Genomic DNA, 20,073 nt, shown 5'->3' on the forward strand with positions numbered 1-20,073 from the left:
AACAGCTGATAAACTTCAAACAGAGCTGGTATACGTATCCAGTTTAAGCAGCTCAGTACAGAGGTCAGCACTGATAAGCAGATCTGCCGATAGCCAAACAAACTCCACTTCTAATCCTGCAGTGCTGTTTCCGACAATAATTTTTTGTTATAACCTGATTGAGTTGACTACGAAAGTCAGTGTCTATAGTTTCAGCTTCACACAAATATGTCAGATATTTTTAACTTGTTGATTTAAAGTTTAAAAGCAGTGTTAAGAATCACAAATCCATTAGAAGTGGCCAACAACTTATGAATCATGAAATTCTAGGCCAGAATTTAACTATATCTGTGCTATTGGAAAACATGTGCTCTAACCTCTTCCAAATGTAAGTCTCTTTAAAATCGATTTTAATTAACTGTTAAACTTACAGAATCCTGTTTTTTATACTATCTGCAGATGCATGTATTTATAATAGTTTCATATTCACACTGTTACACCAAAAAGGTACTTATTTCTTGAATAAAACACTAAATTAGTTGAGAAGCGATTTTAAAGACATCTTAAAACTTTAACTTCTGACCCTTAATTCAGTCTTCTAATACTGCGCTGAAAACGAGCCGGCGCTCAGTGGATTCATCCCACCACCAGTGGTCGATGGAGCGGCCCTCAGCATTGAAGTAGCATTGCAACATCCAACATATCAAACATTTTACATCCAATTTGTCTGCAGAATGTTTTGAATTTTTTTTCTTAAATTTGAAAAGTTTTTTTCTTTTTCATCCATTTGTACAACTATTATTTAAACCCCCAGAACACACTTTTAAAATTTATTAGTTTTGCATGTAGTCGTGGTGCTATAACCGCGATTTTCTGGTATTGCTATGATATATTTTATTCAGCTATATCGGCTTAGATAGTCCATCCGTTGACTTTGGTTAAAAAAATAAAAACTATTAACTAACACAATTTTCTAATAAATTTACTCTATTGCATTCATTGTGTATTGTATTCATTGTGTTGTGTAGTTAGAATGTGACGAATCAAATTGAACATCTTTTAAGTAGATAATGGTTTTATAAACTAAACTAATCGACAGTCCAAAATGGGGTATTTGGGGGCAGCCCCAAATTTTCAAATGTAAACCCCTATCGAGTGACCAATCATTTTAAAGGGTTTATCAATAGAAATCAATGGTACACTATTCCTCCGGTAAGAGGATGACCAATGATTTATATTTTATATTACATAAGTCTTACGTAACAAGCTGTCTTTTTCCAAGATTTAGTTTTTTAGGTTATGTAATTATAAAACTTATAGCCATCGGTATGTCCACAGTTGGCTCTTTCACCTAGTGCCGCATTGCTAAGTGCCAAGAAAGCTGCAGGAGATGCCCAAGGAAAAGCTACACCCCCTTGCAAGGCCATCGGTGATATGATGGCAAATGAGAGCATGCAGTCCACCATGAGTGCCGCCAAAGCGGCTCCTAAACAGTAAGTAAACTGACAATATTTACATCAAATGATAATATTTTACTCACTAGTAAAAACGACTACCCATTGGAGGAGTGGGGGGAGACCCACATGTTACAGTTCAATGAAAAATAAATATAATTTTAAATATAAGAAAATAATGTTCAGTTCAAGGAAATAAAATGGAGAATAAGCATAGGGCTACCAAACAAACATATATCGTAGGCAAACTGCCCTCTGATGATAACCTGAAAATTAGGCAGGCACCTAATTTGGGATGGCGTTTTGTCTCTAACCTATCGGTGGACACTGAAATGTCCGCACTTAAAGAGCACTTAGGACAGATTACTTCTGGTGAGGTCAACTGTCAAGAGTTAACCTCCAAATATCAGCACCAGAAGTCCTACAAAATAGGCATTGACTTAGAAGATGTTGCTAAAGCCCAAGTGCCTGACCTATGGCTAGAAGATGACTTCAAAACTTGTTTAAAGAACCATTTTTTAGTGAAGCCCAGATGGTCCTGGCCAATAAGTACTTAATTCTCCAGGATAGGCCTTGGACTATTAAAATACTGTGTCTCCCAAGAACCAGACTACTACTGTGAAAATGATTTATATTTATGTACAGTGCCTGCAAACAAAGTTAAATCTAGTGCTGAGATTTATTAATGAAACTGAACCTCACATACTGTGTATCGCTGATCATTGGTTGTCTAATGAGGATCCAGAGTTTTACAATGAACTGTGTAACTGTGTAACAAAGAACTGTGTGCAAAAAAGAGCGGTTAGAATCATGCTTAAGCTGCAGCGTGATGAGTCAGCTAAAGAGCATTTTAAGGACCTAAATATCTTTACTGTTTACGGGCAGTATATATATGAATCAATAATAATTGCAAAAAAACAAGAAGTATATTCGGAACCAAAAGAAAAATCCCATTCTTATAATTTAAGAAATAAGAACGAAAATGTACAACCACATAGGACTAAATTTTTCAAAAAGAAACCATCCTATGCAGGTAATAGATTTTTTAAATTTATTCCAAAAAATATTAAAAAAGAAACAGATCCAAACAAATTTAAAAAAATATTGAAAGAGTTTTTAATAAATTTAGCAATTTATTCTTTTGACGATTTTTTTCACCTCCCTCAGTCGCTATGATAAATTATCTTACTAGATTTGTAAAATGTATTTGTTGTTTTTATAACCATTCTTCATGTTTTGCTGTTTTTTATCCTGTTGAACTATTTTGAAACTATTTTTATTGTAATTATTTTGACACTATTTATTGTACAATGTACATAAAAACAAATAAAGATATTTGAATTGAATTGAATTGAATTGAATTGTGTGACCTGCACGTAGTGGGAATTCAATGTAGGACAGCTCATGCACATGGAGGTGTTGCAATGTATGTTAGGCCTAGCCTATGACTAGTACCTATTTATCTAACTGCTTTCAATGTTGAATTTGATTTTGAAGTAGTAGGCCTAAAGTTAAATAAATAACCACCCAGGACTTACATAGTTTTGACAGTGTACAGGTCTGATAATGGACTATTTGAGAATTTTCCCTCTCTTTTAGTTTAGAGGAGTTTTTGGCTTTTATCTTAAGAATGTATCCTGATGCATTGATCTACTTCAGAGGGGATTACAACATTCCGCTTAACCTCGATACGCCTCGACAAAGGTAGCTGACTGACTTTCTTAGAAGTTTTGGACTTTATTGGACTTCACTCGAACCCACGAGAAGCAACAATAATTGTCTGGACTTAGTGGCAGCCAATTACATTGAATGGGAGGTTGTGACCAGTGTCGTTAATCCTCTAGGCTGTGGTAACAGTGGTCAAATTATTGGAGAGTGACAACTTGAACCTACCTTGGCCTACTGATTACAATCTTGAATACAGAAGGCTAGAAGATGAGAATATGTTTGGGTTTGCTTCTGAATTATTGAATAAAGTAAACAGGGACTTTCTGTTGCCAAATATGACAGCAAGTATAGTGTTTTCTTTGTTTTTTGATTAACTTAAATGTGTTTTTTACTCAAATTTTCCAGAGTTAACTAAGCCTAAGCATTCAAATAAACATAAACTCATCAAGCAAAAGACTAAATCCTTAGACTTGCATCTGAACGAGGAGGTTAGGACTCTAAGAGCGTGGGTATCTGTTGCTGCACAACAAATGCAGACTAGAGAGTAACTTAAAGGGGGCTTAGCTAGCCGTTGATGTAGCTAAGAGAACTTCAAATGCTAGTTATATAGAACAGACTGCAAACCCTAGTTAACAATTTCAAGCCCTTGCCCTGTGCTGATGTTTAGGGCATGTCATCCAACTTTCTAAAGAGCATAATAATTACATCACTGTCTGTGCCCCTTGCGTTAATTCTCAACTTGTGTTTTGATCAAGGTTACTTCCCCGATGAGTTAAAATTATCAAAGACAATGCCTGAGTTTGAAAAAGGAAAACGTATACCAGGGAGTGGGTGTGGCACCGGCGCATACACACCTAGGAAGGAGGTTTGTGGCCTAAGGGGGTTGATCGGCTGAATTTATTGTGTATTATTGATTTTATCGATTGATTGATTGACTTATTGATAGAGGATGGTGTTATTCTGTTATCATAAAGATACACATTGGACTTGGGATATTTAGTTTTGAGATCATCCCCAATAACTTATTACTATTTACAGTACTAAGTGTCTACCTATTGTTTAACCGAAAGTCACGTTTTAATAGATATCGTAGATTACAGTTACAAGATTGTGATCATAGCTGAAAATTTATGTTATAGTTATCTCACCAATGAACCAAACTTTTGTCATATGTAAATTATATATTTATAGCATAGTAAACTGGTCTTTCCAATTACATTACTTATATTGTAATCAATTTTGTAATTTCATGAAAACCAAGACTGCTGTGATAATGTCATTAAACAATAGAACATCTATTATAGTACCTTTTATTAAAGTATATGAGATTATATGTAACTCAATGACAATTGAGGAATGTGTAGAAAATAACAGATATCACCTCAAATCAATCTTAAAGGAGATTTACTTCAACATAGGAGTTTTTAAGTTTTATATAAACCTTCATACGGTTTTCAGTACCATTAACCTGTATGAAAATCCTAATGTTGATTTATGTTCTACATTTCTTTCAATGTACAGTTTGGATGCATTAACATCTATCCTTGATGAAATGAAATCTGACTTGTTGCATCATGAAGGGTTTTATTTAAGCTCTACAAATAGGACACTCGCTCACATCAATAAAATATTATTACAGGTTTTGTAACTAAGACAAAGAAATACTAAAAAAAAGTCAAACAGAATATTATTTATACTTCGGTGAACTTGCTTATTGCTTAAGGGTTTTGTTAAAGAAATACCAGAAATCATTTCCAATGACATAATTGACATTAAGAAGGTCTACATGGTGCAATTGAAAACATTCAAGAAAGTCTTTTAAAAATGTGAATCTTGTGGAAAGAACTTTGTTAAACCTGTTTGTGACAACACCTTTGGCTATAAAGAGATTAGTTCATGTTGAATTTTTAATTCCAGGTTTTAGCATCTTAAAACTAAAAGATGTTTTGTAGCCCTGCGATACTTGGTATCAAATGGTAAAATGCTTATAAAAAGTATGAGATTATATTGATGTAATAGTTTCACTACATAACAAAATATTATACTACCTATTGTATTTCATAAAAAGTCAACAATAATTTTGAAGTATTATCATAAAAAAATTTTATCAGACATATTAATGATAATATATTTTATTGTTGCGGTAAAATCTTAAAAAGTACCAAAATAATATGTCGTAAGAACTGAAATCATTCATAAATAATTGGAAGTTTTCAATTATACAAGGAATATTTTATGCTCATGAATACTTTGTTCTAAAATACAGAGGAAACCAAATATTACTAATATGTTTGTTATGTCATTTTATATCTTATTTAATATATGTATTATTCCTTCATAACGTTTTAAAATTGCAATGCTTTGGTCCAAGGTATATGTGTATGGGAACTAAAGCTAGATGTCTAACTTCGAGTTAATTGAAAGTATTATCTCAAACTATCCATAATATTTAAACCAAACAGGGTTTTTTTATTTCACGATTCTGAATCAACCACTTGACGGATTTTCATGATTTTTGTGTTGAAAGAAAGATAATTTTGAGAACTAGGGAATGTCAAAGCCATAATTTTAGTTTAGGGTTTCAGTTTTTTAGAAATTAAGTTTTAATTTTTAAAAAGTGTAGCAGCCGACGCTAGCAATTTAAAGTATTTTCAATGCTGGTTTAACTAACAGCTGGTTTATAACTGTCATTGAAATGTTTATGTTACGAGTTGTTTGTTTACAAAAATATTGTTCGTTGGTGTTTGCCTACATACTATTTCACTTTAAAATGTAGGTAGTTTTCCCCTATAGTGAAGGATCTGCGTTATCGGGAAATGTGTTATTTTGAACTAAACATCTCAAACACTTGCGTTTAATCAAGCTTTGTCGGAAATGCAATCTGTGTAAGTATTTAGTTTATGCATTGCAAATTTCAACTCATATTTGGGAAATATTTTTTCAGCAGTTTATCGCTTAATTGTTCAAGATATAAGTGGTTTACGTGTTGATACTTCTTTTTCTGTATGTTTGAATGTGAGTATGTCGACATACTAAAATTTTGGTTAGTAATGAAAGCGTCAATCGGTGTAGTAGGTCTCTATAAAACTGTCAAATAAACTGCAGCAGAAACCAAAGTCGACTCATACCATACCAACTATCCCCGTAGTACTGATGATTCAGAAACTTGGGCACTGACCAAAGAACCGAAAAACCTTAATGCTGGGTTAGATAATAAAGTGCAGAGAAAATATACAGACCAGTTCAAGATAACGGTCCGGAGGTCAAAATAAAAAAGAACAGAGAGCTAAGAGAAATGTGTTAACACCCAAATATAGGGATGCTTTCCAGAAGTAGGTAAAGCTTGGATGGACAGGCTCTGCATAAACTTTTAAAAAGTATATTCCAAGGAGTACCACATGACAGACGGGAAATATCAAGTTATGAAATGCATCCTCAGACTGGGATCTAAATTTTGAAGAGGCAGGTGATAGAAGAGAATCCTCATAAAAGTTTCAGTGGTCACGGTGGTAAGATAAGGTACAGCAAGTACATAAGTATGCAATTAAGTACAGTATGCAATTAGAGGTGGCATGTAGCTACTCTACTCAAAACCAGTGTGAATCGGTCGCCAATCTCACTTCAAGATTTTTCAAATCGACACAAATGCTGTTTTATGGTAAAATTATCAGATTTAAAATGCATATCGCCATATTTTAGGTCTATATTCAAATGGAATAAATAGGTGATCACGTGACATTTGTTTATAAGGTGATCTTCCCCATTAAAACTGCCAGAATTTTTTTGTCTATGCGTGTAAACTAGATGTTCTGAATTATTCCGTTTTAGTTGACAACTCAACTCCCGTACGTAGGACGGGCCACCAGCTCGTTATTATTATTAAATATATCAAACTGTACATAGAGAATTTATCATATCATACAAATAAATTTTTTAACAAAAATTGTGTTTTTTCTTTTTACCTTCAAATAGGTCTATAATCACTTTGAACTTTAATTCTCTAAATGTCCAGGCAAAACAAAGTACCACTTCATGTAGTTATTACAATCTGGATAAACTAAAACTACAACTCTTCAAATTTAACGCCTAGATTATAATCATTATAAATATATTACACTTGTAGCAAAACTTTCTTTGTGGTACCAATTTTATTAGTACCACAAATAACAAATCAATTACCTGCAATGACAGCCCTGTTCCAGCAGATGCAACATTCTGACAATTTAAAATCTGAATGGCACTAGGGCAATAGTAATCAATGATCAATACTATTCCCAATCAATAAAAACAATAATACACAATAAATTCAGCCGATCAACCCCCTTAGGCCACAAACCTCCTTCCTAGGTGTGTATGCGCCGGTGCCACACCCACTCCCTGGTATTGGGTTCGTTATTGATTTGTTATTTGTGGTACTAATAAAATTGGTCTTAAATTAAGTACTTTACCAGTTTACATTACTAGTCTACAACAATCAACTAGTTTTTCAATACAACTACGATAAAAGAAAGGCTTTTTATAGTACAGTGTCAAAAGATTGTTATTTACCTCCATGATCTTATCAGCCAGTTCTGCCAGTTTGTCCAAGGAGAGCTCAAGTTGCGTAGTCAATATGGCTTGTGAATGAGGAGGGAGTCGTCTGAGCCACAGTTGACGAAGCATGTCGTCTTGAAGGGGAGTCGAGCCTGCAAGAGACCTAAGATGCCTCAAAAACTGAGAAGGCTTGCGGTCTCCAAGGTCCTCTTCACTCAGCAGCCGCCGCACACGTTGCTCTTCAGATGCAGTGAGGCGTTCAATCAGTTTCTTTTTTTAGATGTCCGTATTTGTCGCCTTGAGGAAGGTTTGTTATGATGTCTTCGACTTCAGCAGCAATTCCTGTGTCCAATTGCAAGACCACGTAGTGAAACTTGGTGTCGTCGTTGGTAATTCCAGATATAAGAAATTGCGAGTCAACTTGACAGAACCACAGACTTGGTCTTTCAGGCCAAAAGGGCGGAAGTTTGATGGCTACTCTGTTGACCGACATGTTTTGAGAAGTGCTGGTTTGTCCAATCCGTTGACGCAGTTCTTCATTCGCAGTTCTAAGTTCGACGAGTTGAGTCTGCAGGTCTTCTAATGACATCGTTCGAAGGAGGAAACACAAAAGATTTTAACTCTTCAAAGAAAATAAGTCTTTAGATAACGGTTTTAGTCGGGGTCACCATTTTGGTCGTGGTTGTTTGTGTATATCAAATGAAATACGACCAAATAAGTAAAAGAAAAGTAGTTTAATAAGAGAGTTAAATTTTGTGTACATTCCTGTAGAAAACAAAAATCAGACTAAATCAAATCATAATTCGTTGCTATGACAACGTCATCAGCTGACGCTACAAATCTATAAATAGGTTAACATACCTTACGTCGTCAATCCTAAAATTAGTCTATGGCGACTAGTTTCAAAACATCAAGGTTTCATTGTCGAGCCTCTTGCCTCTCAAAACAAGACAATGAAACCTTGGTGTTTCGAAACTAGTCGCCATGGACTAATTTTAGGATTGACCATGTAAGGTATATTAACCTATTTATATTGTCAATAATCAATCCTGGAGGCAATGATGAATAGATGTGTAGGTCTAAGGAGCAAATGATTTATTTATTAATTATCATCAATGATTGGCAGGTGATTTGTCATAAAACAAAAATCTATTGTAACAACAACACTCGAAATATTGAATACTTAAAAATAATTATACATTTGTTAGGAAATCTTCCAGTGAACAAAATGCCTTCTCCAGAAGACATATCTTAAGTGTTTTTTTTTTTTAATTTTGATATGCAATCAATTTCTCTTATTGTTGAAGGCAGCTCATATAAATTTTGGGTCCCCATGTTAACCTTATGAGAAATGGAATTAATGAATCTTAACAGCTGTTTCAATTAAACAAGTTGGTTCTGTTCTATGATGTTCAATAGCATTAAAGTTACAAGGATTACCAACAGGGTGCAGCACTATTATTTCTTTTACATTTATTACAACAGCTAATTTGCAACCAAAAGGTGAGTGAGCGTAGCGAACGAACTTCAACCTGGAGGCGAGCTAGCGTAGCGAACGAGCTAACCTGAAGGCAAGTGAGCGCAGCGAACGAGCTCCAACCTAAAGGTGAGTGAGCGTAGCGAACGAGCTCCAACCTAAAGGTGAGTGAGCGTAGCGAACGAACTTCAACCAGGACGTGATTGAGCCATGCGAACGAGATCATCTTGAAAATTAAGAAGTTAAACGGGGCAAAGCCCGCGGGATTATAAATAGTCAAAGGCAAGACAACGTCTGCCGGGTTCAGCTAGTATACTTATAAAACATAGTTATACGTTTAAAATTTTTTTATCGGTAAAATGATCTCTTCCGATATTTGTAATGGATTTTTAATTGAGAGACGGAACAGTTAAGAAACTCAGCTGAAAGCTTGAATTAAAGCTATTAAAAATATAAATACCCCCGCCGCAGCAAACCTGCAGACTAAGCGAATTTCCATTTGACTGATTGGATTTACACTGAAATGTCTACTTAAAAATATAACATTTATTCCCGATTTAAATAGAATTAGTTTAAAAAGTACTTAAGGGAGTTTTATGCTGCATCAGGGAGGGTAAAACTGTTTTTTTTTTTTTTTTTTTTTTGTAAAATGCTAATAGTTAGTAAGAAATACAAAAATTTCAAAATTCGATCAAAATATGTTCATAAACAAGCAAACTACAACAGTTTACTTATTCTCCATAAGAATAACATGGGAATTTTAAATTAACAATTTTTTGAAATTTTCTCCGTAACCATTAGGCGCATAATAACGCTTCAATATACTAAATTATTTGTTTTTTTAAGCTACAAAATGGTTTAGAAAGAAATTGCCAAATTTTATGTTTTTTGAGTCAAAAATGGGAAAAACCTATTTTTACCCCATAAAACCCCGTCCCATGGTCCGATCATGCTGGATCGCGAACTCGTTCGAATAAACGTAGGTTTACACGTTTGTACCAAATTTCATCAAAATCGGATCATTTTTGCTCGAGTTATCGTGCTAACGGACACATATATATATATATATATATATATATATGAATTTGAACGAATGGTGTTTTTGGCCTCTAGGGACCTCAAAACGAAAAAAAATCGGTCCCGCGTCCAGGTCTTACCATGAGTACTACGGTAATAGCTTATTCCCTATATGGGAAATTCGCTAAAATTATGAATGTTTAAACTGAGTCATAAGTGAGGTTATGTCACTTGGCGGGAAGGTGAGGTTATGTTGTTTGGCACGAAAATAAAATAGTAAGGTTATGTTACTTGGTGGGAAGGTAAGGTTTTTTTTTGTTTGGCGGGAAGGTGAGGTTATGTTGTTAGGCGCGAAAATAAAAGTGAGGTTAGACCATGTGGGACACCAGGGGCGTGGTTTAAGGGGAGGAGTGGGGATGAAATGCTGCTCTCTGATTGGTCCACGCAAGAGCTGGGTAGCCTACTTGAAGCTTTAAAAAATTTCAAGCCAGAGCCATTTTAATTGCTTGGATTGTGAAATTTATAATTTGGCATATATTAATCTTACTTAACCAACAGATTATTCATCTGCAGAAAAAGATCATTGTGCTTTTATCGTGTCTAATAACATCCAAATATAGAAACCTTGCCTGAAATAGTACCTATCTTGACAGATGATTTTCAGTGGCCTATTACGAACCGTGGCCCACTCGTGAGATTTTTTAAAGTAACACTACACAACGACTGTAAAAAAAATGGCACAAAGAGTAATTACCATTTAAGCAGCTACTGTCATGACAGAAAGGTTATGTTCCTTTTAAAATAGATCTCATCATCCTTTATAAGATACGTTGATTAACAACAATGCATGTAAACGTCAATATTTATGTATCAGCCTATTTACAGTATTTGCTTTTTTGGAAATGCAGCATTACTTTGTCATTTGCATTATTTGTTACATTGTAAGGGGAATAACATAATAGAAATACGTTATTAATATGTCAAATATTCCCACAATACAAAATAAATTTTATTTGCCTCAGATAAACCCACAGAGAAGGTTCGACCCTTTTGGTAATACTAAAATTTGTCTGGAGGCAAGGAAATATCTCAGGAGATAAAAATTTTAACCACATCTAGTAAACAATCGATATTTATTACGTTATCATTACAACTACGGAAATATATACATTGAAAGGTGTTTCAAACAATAGGTACTTAATCAGAACGATATACAGTTTGTCGGGACGTGCTCCTTTCTCGCACCAAACCTACACTACACACTTCACGCCTCAGGGTGAATCGTAACACTTTATTATATGTAAAGCGGTATCTCAACGTCACCGATACACACTGAATCGTCACGTTTACAAGGTGAATGATAAATTAGATTTCGTGAAGAGACAGATGCCCCTCCCGATAATCTATAAAACATATATTTACAAATTGTGTCGTACGAGACCAATGCCCCATACGACTTGACACGTCAATTAATCTGAAGGCGGGTGTAATTAATTTGAATAGACTACCGACGCACGAGACATGTGCCTCACGCGGATTAACACGCAAGAAATACCCTAAAGGTCACCGCACTTCGGAGACAAAATATTAAGGAAAATTAGCTCAATCTTACGACTAAACGCCTAATAAACTGACTGCGTTAAACCATATTAATCTCAAACGCACGGTAATATTCCTATGCGAGATATATACCCCACACGGTATAGTATACGTAAGACAACATTTCATCTAAACTCTTCGTGGGCCTTTAAAATACACAAATAAGATCAAAATCAAAAGGGGCTTTAAATTAGAGAATAAACGATAACCTAACACTCTCTATAAACGTGTCGCCATGCGAGATAATTACCCCACACGGAACACAACCTGCAACTTAATAAATTACACACTTTTTTGGTTTTTAGAATACTACTAATATTGAATAGCAATTCTACAGGGGACTTCAAATTAATGGATACAGGATACAATAACACTCTCTGAAAATAAAATTAAACTTTATCCTCGCTTAACCTACGGAAAAACTAAATGGAATACTCTGAACTAAAATTTCACTGACTTTTCATTTTACAAAAACTAAATCAAAATGACTTCTTACTTGAAATTTAGGGGGCCTTTTTATAATCGAACCGACGAGGACGAGACAGATGCCTCCGCTCGATTATAAGATATAAAACTTCTAAAAGAATCTAGAGTCTCGAGGTGAGACATTTGCCTCTAACCGAGGGTTAGAACGTTCGATACTGTACGGACTCGATACTAGAGAATTAAAATCGAGACAACTTGGAGAAAATTGACATTAAAATCTGAGTTTGTCAAAGAATTAAAACTTACGACTTTTGGAGGAACACTTACCCATATAGAAATATGTCCCCGTCGGCAATCGGCGACACTACACTCACTTCCGCCATCGACGAAAATTTGCAACTTGATTACTAGACGGTACGGCCCTGAATGTCCATTGGTCACCTCCTAGAGCTCCTTCCCTCTCAAGGTTGTGGTGGGGAGGCAGCTAAATGACGGTGGCGCCTGACGTACGCCACGGCAGATCTGCGATTTACTTAACTCGCGGGAAATTTTAAATTCACTGTCACAACATAACATAAAATTATGAATATTTAAACTGAGCTGCTCTCTACTGTACCTCGGGTAACTGAAATAAAGGGGGGAGAGCCGTTTCAGATAACCAATCTTTCTGTTAACCCATCATATATGCTAAAAATAGCCTATATATTCCCATGGTGTGTAGGAAAAATTAATTTTAAACCATGTCTATACAACACAGGGTTTTATTTCAGCCACAGAAATGTTACAATGGGTTAGAAAAGGGAGCGTATCATAAGGTCCAAATTTTACAAAGTCCAACGTTTAAAATATTAAATAAACAGAGCGTTTCACAAGGTCCAAATTTCATAAAGTCCAAAACTATAACATTCAAATAATCACCGTTTCATAATGTCTAAATTTCACAAAGTCCAACGTTAATATATCAAATAAACAGAGCGTTTCACAAGGTCCAAATTTCACAAGGTCCAACGGTACAGTCTGGGCCAGAAGTCTCTACAGTGGTTGCCCCAGTCAGATAGCAGGCACCGTCCGCGGGCGCTCAACTACTGATTACTGACGTGCATTTAATGATTGAAGAACACTTATCTGTGTGACTGAACTATGTGTTAACACATCAATGTGCAAATCAAATACATTTTAGCGAATTTCCCATATAGGGAATATTAGCGAATTTCCCATATAGGGAATAAGCTATTACCGTAGTACTCATGGTAAGACCTGGACGCGGGACCGATTTTTTTTTCGTTTTGAGGTCCCTAGAGGCCAAAAACACCATTCGTTCAAATTCATATATATATATATAAATATTTATATATTTATATATATATATATATATATATATGTGTCCGTTAGCACGATAACTCGAGCAAAAATGATCCGATTTTGATGAAATTTGGTACAAACGTGTAAACCTACGTTTATTCGAACGAGTTCGCGATCCAGCATGATCGGACCATGGGAACGGGGTTTTATGGGGTAAAAATAGGTTTTTCCCATTTTTGACTCAAAAAAACATAAAATTTGGCAATTTCTTTCTAAACCATTTTGTAGCTTAAAAAAACAAATAATTTAGTATATTGAAGCGTTATTATGCGCCTAATGGTTACGGAGAAAATTTCAAAAAATTGTTAATTTAAAATTCCCATGTTATTCTTATGGAGAATAAGTAAACTGTTGTAGTTTGTTTGTTTATGAACATATTTTGATCGAATTTTGAAATTTTTTTATTTCTTACTATTAGCATTTTACAAAAAAAAACAAAAAAAAACAGTTTTACCCTCCCTGATGCAGCATAAAACTCCCTTAAGTACTTTTTAAACTAATTCTATTTAAATCGGGAATAAATGTTATATTTTTAAGTAGACATTTCAGTGTAAATCCAATCAGTCAAATGGAAATTCGCTTAGTCTGCAGGTTTGCTGCGGTGGGGGTATTTATATTTTTAATAGCTTTAATTCAAGCTTTCAGCTGAGTTTCTTAACTGTTCCGTCTCTCAATTAAAAATCCATTACAAATATCGGAAGAGATCATTTTACCGATAAAAAAATTTTAAACGTATAACTATGTTTTATAAGTATACTAGCTGAACCCGGCAGACGTTGTCTTGCCATTGACTATTTATAATCCCGCGGGCTTTGCCCCGTTTAACTTCTTAATTTTCAAGATGATCTCGTTCGCATGGCTCAATCACGTCCTGGTTGAAGTTCGTTCGCTACGCTCACTCACCTTTAGGTTGGAGCTCGTTCGCTACGCTCACTCACCTTTAGGTTGGAGCTCGTTCGCTGCGCTCACTTGCCTTCAGGTTAGCTCGTTCGCTACGCTAGCTCGCCTCCAGGTTGAAGTTCGTTCGCTACGCTCACTCACCTTTTGGTTGCAAATTAGCTGTTGTCATAAATGTAAAAGAAATAATAGTGCTGCACCCTGTTGGTAATCCTTGTAACTTTAATGCTATTGAACATCATAGAACAGAACCAACTTGTTTAATTGAAACAGCTGTTAAGATTCATTAATTCCATTTCTCATAAGGTTAACATGGGAAACTCCAGAACCACTGGGGCGGAGCCGATTGGACGGATCACGAAATTGATGGTGTATAAACCTATTCCATGACATTCTACACGTATGTACCAAGTTTCGTGGCAATCGGTTCAGCGGTGTCTGAGTTTATCACTGCCAAACAAACAAACAAACAAACAAATATATATACAAACATCCTCTTTTATACTTATAGATTTTCTTATTCGTATTATCATAGGTTATCCTTTAATCTATGGTATTATTTAAGTTCAAATCATATGGTTAGTAAATTGTTGTATTTCGTGTTTTGTTAAGTGTTTTTAATAAAGTGTTATGACGGAATTTATTGAAACTGTGAGTGTAAGGGAAAGCCAAGTTTGCATTATAATGGAAGTTCTTATCGGATATATCAAGAAAACAAACTTATGGAGAATAAAAAAAAACTGTTGTGGTTTGCTTGCTTATGTATATACTTTGATCAAATTTGGAAATGCTTTTATTTTATACTAAACCATTACCATAAAAAAATACCCTCCCTGTTGCAGCAAACCTAAGTACGATACTTGTTAAACTAATGCTATTTAAATAGGGAATACATATGATCATTTTAAGGAGATATTCTAGTGTAAATCAAATAAGGGAAATGGAAATTCTATTAGTCTGCAGGTTTGCTGCAGAGGGGATAAATACCACTACTTTACACTCTTTAACGTATCTACGGACCCACAATGATGTTTTGTGACGCGTGGCAACAACACTACTACTTATCTATCTATTTACGATTAAGTAGATCGTGTAGTGCCTACATACAGAACCACTGCAACCTCTGCAGCGACTTCTGGCCGAGATTGTACCGTTGGACCTTGTGAAATTTGGACATTGTGAAACGGTGATTATTTGAATGTTATAGTTTTGGACCTTATGAAATTTGGACCTTGTGAAACGCTCTGTTTATTAATATTTTAACCGTTGGACCTTGTGAAATTTGGACTTTATGAACCTCACCCTTAGAAAATACTCTAAACTAAACAACTGGAGTTACTTAAGCATATTATTTGACGTATTACAGTACTTATATTTTAGCCCTGTATTATTTTATGGAACCGTTTCGGTTAACCCGGGTTCGGTTAACTGGGGTTCTACTGTTCTACTCTAGCTAAGTAGTTTTTACTTTCCTTAAAGTGAGTTTTAATGTACCTTACAACTGTGAACAATGTACAATGTATTGTAAGTTCTTTGAATTGAGAAAATAAAAATATATTCTGTTATATTTTTCAGGAACGAAGCTATTAAGCGTCTTGTAAAAAAAATGGAAAAAGACCAAAAGAAACCAACCTCACAAGTAAGCGCTAAACAACAGATTAAGAAGAGAACTAAGGAAGATTCTCAAATGAAAAATATTATGGAAGCAGCCAAAAATTCATATTCAGTAGAAACCTCATTTTGCTCTGCTACACTTAAAGTATTCAGAGAAGAGCAAGAATCTGACCTAAGTGACATGGACAATGATGAAGACGATGATGATTTGATGTGATCGTCTTACTGTCTCATCTTATGTTCTTATAAATCTGTACTTTACATTTAAATCAAATATTTGTTAATCTAACTTTATAATTATTGAATACTGTTTGTTTACTATTAATTATTTTATATTTTTGATTTTGATTGTTAACATCCTCAAACCGTTTTGCTATGCTGTAATTTGTTTTAGAGAGTTTGGGGAGTTTGTGGTATATTTGCTTTATAAATAAAATTTTAAAGACAATTTTTGGAGAGATTTTTATTTTTAAAAAGAGGATTCCTTATCGTAATTTTTATATGTTTTAAGATCTTTATCCTTCTTTGAAGGGTATTTTCCTTTCAGAGTCCAAATTTTAAAGATGTTCATATATTTTAATTTAAATTAAATTTAATTAATTATTTAATTATTAATTATTAATTATTATTATTATTATTCATTATTTAATTTAATTTTAAAGGCGGTACAGAGAAAAGAATAAACAATAACAGTAAAAATAAAAAAAAAATAACAATTCCTCAGTTAACAATGAAATACTAAATTTAAAAAAAACAACGTTATGCTACCTATACCAGAGAGATGGAAAACTCTTCTATAGAATATTTATTTACAACTACTGCCATAGCCATTAGTACCCCAGTCAGTACATGCCAAGTATGGCCGTATATACGGGGTGTCCATAAAAAACGTTTCAGGACTTTGGGAAATAAATCCTCATACTAAAAGGAAGAAAAAAGTTTATGTGAAAATGCATATTTACCCAGTTATCTGCCATTTTGTTTTTTATACAAAAATATTTTTATCTGTGAAGTTTTTCATTCGATGATTATGAAATTTGGTAACCATGTTAACATACACAAGACCTATAATAGAAAAAATAATAAAGTTGTTCCTAATGTAATATTCAAAATGGCGGCCGTTTTAATTTTTCTAACTTAAATAACTCATAATTTATAAATAAAAAACTTTTTTTTAAAACAAAACGTTTTCAAACGCACTAAAAAGTAGAAAATAATTTATAAATATGTTGAGAGTATAAATACTTGTAAGATCTAAAACGAAAAACGTGGGGTGCATGCAATAGATAATTTACAATTACCTTCACCTATTAAACTAATGTATTTTTATCAATTAATTGCATGCACCCAACGTTTTTTGTTTTAAATCTTACAAGTATTTATACCCTCAACATATTTATAAATTATTTTCTACTTTTTAGTGCGTTTAAAAACGTTTTGTTTTAAAAAAAGTTTTTTATTTATAAATTATTTTCGACTTTTAGCGAATTTCCCTATAGGGAAGTAGCTATTACCGTAGGTGGCACGGTAAGACCTAGACCCGGGCCCGATTTACTTTTTCATTTTGATGTCCCCAGAGGCCAAAAACACCATTCGTTCAAATTTTTATATTATAGATTTATATTGAGATAAAACATGAATGTACTCATATGTGAATTGTAACTAAATTACTTTCAATATTTAAATTAACTGTATTTAAATATTGAATTGTATTTAAATATTGAACTGTATTTAAATATTAAATTTCAATATTTAAATTACTGTATTTTCAAAAAGAATATTTAAATTTAATGAAATATAATTAGTGAAGAAGAAAAACTATATTCAAAAATAATATTCTAAAATTAAATGGTGTCTAGGTAGGAAATATTTCTTTTGTACTGTCCAGTGTCCAGGTGTGAAGTAGCATTGTTGGAAGGAAAGCTAAAGAAAAGGAAGAAAATGGCTTGTGGTGGAAGATATAGAGAGAGATGGATGTGGGAGCCAAGTCTCCAGTGATTTAAATATTCAAAAGTAAAAATTAACATTCAGAATACATATAAATATTGAATATAAAGAGACATAAAGAAAGAAGATAATCACTATTCAACAAAATTGGTAATATCAACTTCAATTAACACTTCAAAAACTCATCATCAATTTCCAACCACCATCACACCATTGTGAATTGACTAAATTCAAGTGACTTTCAAATTAAGAACTTATAGCCTAAATTGTTTGACTCTCATTATTAGCCTATCTCATATTATTTAGCCTACTTTAGTACTGTATAAATTAAGTTAATTAGCCTATCGGAATTTCATACCCGGCACGAACCAACCCCTAGATTAAGATAATTTTCTCTCCAAATTGTTATCTAGCCTAGCCCATCAAAAACCTAGACCAAAATATAATTTCACTGTCATAGCCCAATGAGATTGTTGTAATAGCTATAGAACCTAAATATATTTTATTGTAACTTAATTGGAATTTTATTATCTATTTTAAGTAAATTCATATTTTGAAATCCATTAATAAAGAGGAGTAGGTTGCAAAATGGCGCCCAACGTGGGGCTATTGAAAATTCTGATCTAGGCCTAACCTACGATTAACCTACACAATTTAAGATAGGCCCTAGTAACCAAATTAACAGTTTTAAGTCTTTAACGTGCCAAGTGCCAAGGGGCTTTTTCCTTTCGTACATCAATTCATAAACCCGAGGCGATAGCTTACGTTTAATAACAAATGGGCCGATAAACTTGGGAGCGAGATTTGCGGTGAAACCCTTATCAGCGTTAGATAAGACGTAATTCCTACGGTAAACTTGATCACCAACACTGAATTCTGCAGGCCGGCGGCGTAAATCGTAATGTCTTTTCTGTGTTTCAGATGACCTAGATGAGTTTTCACCAACTAGTTTCTTAATCCGTGAGATTTTCAGTCTGAGCAAATCAACGTGTTCGTCGGGAGTCATATGGTTTGACACTTTACTGTCGACTTTCTCAAATCGAAGCGAACCAGGTTGTTTTAATTCACGGCCAAAATTTAAAAATGCGGGACTGAACCCGGTCGACGAATGTTGCGCTGTATTCCACGCAAAAACCACTTTGCCAATATGATGGTCCCATTTCCTCTGATTTTCCTCACAATACTGGCGAATCATAGTTTTAATGGACCGATTCGCACGTTCGACAGGGTTAGCCTGAGGGGTGTAAAGAGGTGTAAAAACATGTTCAAATCCATACACTTTTGAGAGTTCCGAAAACACTTTACCGCTGTATTGGCTGCCGTTATCACTAGTCCATATTTTCGGCACGCCGTGGCGATAAATAACTAGCCTCTTGAACGCGTCACTGACCGCTTGAGCCGTCGCACTACGCAGGGTCGCGTATTCGATCCACTTAGTGTACTTATCTTGGAACAATAGTATATAACAGTTGCCTTTGGTCGACCTCGGTAAGGGACCCATTAGATCAGTGCTGACATTTTCCCTTGGTGACCCCACCGTACGGATTCCCATGGTGCCTTGAGTCCGCCTCTGGTCAATCTTGTGACGTTGACACGAATCACACTGTAATACGAAATCACACACATCGTTGTATACGCCTGGCCAATAATATTCTGACGTCACGCGTACAAGAGTCTTGTCCCGCCCGAGATGACCGGCCGTAGGCGATGAGTGACATTCCGTTAACACTCGCTGTCTATCTTCGGACTTGACGCACAATTTCCAAGGATCCGCCCCTACCAGATGATTGTGTTTGTCGGGACAGTGACGCAATAAGGCATTGCTAACAATTTTGTACTCATTCATTTTTTGGGACATTCTGCGGGATTGTTCTGGACGCTATCATAAATGGTATCATACCACGCATCGGACGTACTGTTGACAGCGCTAACTTCTTGAACGCGCGATAACGCGTCGGGTACCACGTTGTGACGTCCCTTGCGGTATTGAATGTCAAAGGTAAACTATTGAAGTTCTAAACTCCATTTCGCCAATCTACCAGTTTGATTTTTAATTGAGTTCAACCATTTTAATGCCTGACAATCAGTAACAACTGTAAA

At 34.6% G+C, this 20,073-nt stretch overlaps 1 protein-coding gene across 1 annotated transcript in view; it reads left to right on the forward strand.

The window, feature by feature from the left end:
• Positions 1-16,474, forward strand: part of LOC128983199 (uncharacterized) — a 149,003-nt gene extending 132,529 nt beyond the window's left edge. The window contains exons 13-14 of the mRNA XM_054402397.1: positions 1,318-1,472; positions 15,988-16,474. Coding sequence (XP_054258372.1) covers positions 1,318-1,472; positions 15,988-16,243 — 411 coding nt within the window. The 3' untranslated portion in view covers positions 16,244-16,474. The remainder of the gene's footprint in view (positions 1-1,317; positions 1,473-15,987) is intronic.
• Positions 16,475-20,073: the final 3,599 nt, after the last annotated feature.

This window comes from Macrosteles quadrilineatus, unplaced genomic scaffold (assembly GCF_028750875.1).
Source record: "Macrosteles quadrilineatus isolate MER2022 unplaced genomic scaffold, UCM_ALF_1.0 Scaffold_1__1_contigs__length_201487025, whole genome shotgun sequence".
Taxonomy (NCBI): domain Eukaryota; kingdom Metazoa; phylum Arthropoda; class Insecta; order Hemiptera; family Cicadellidae; genus Macrosteles; species Macrosteles quadrilineatus.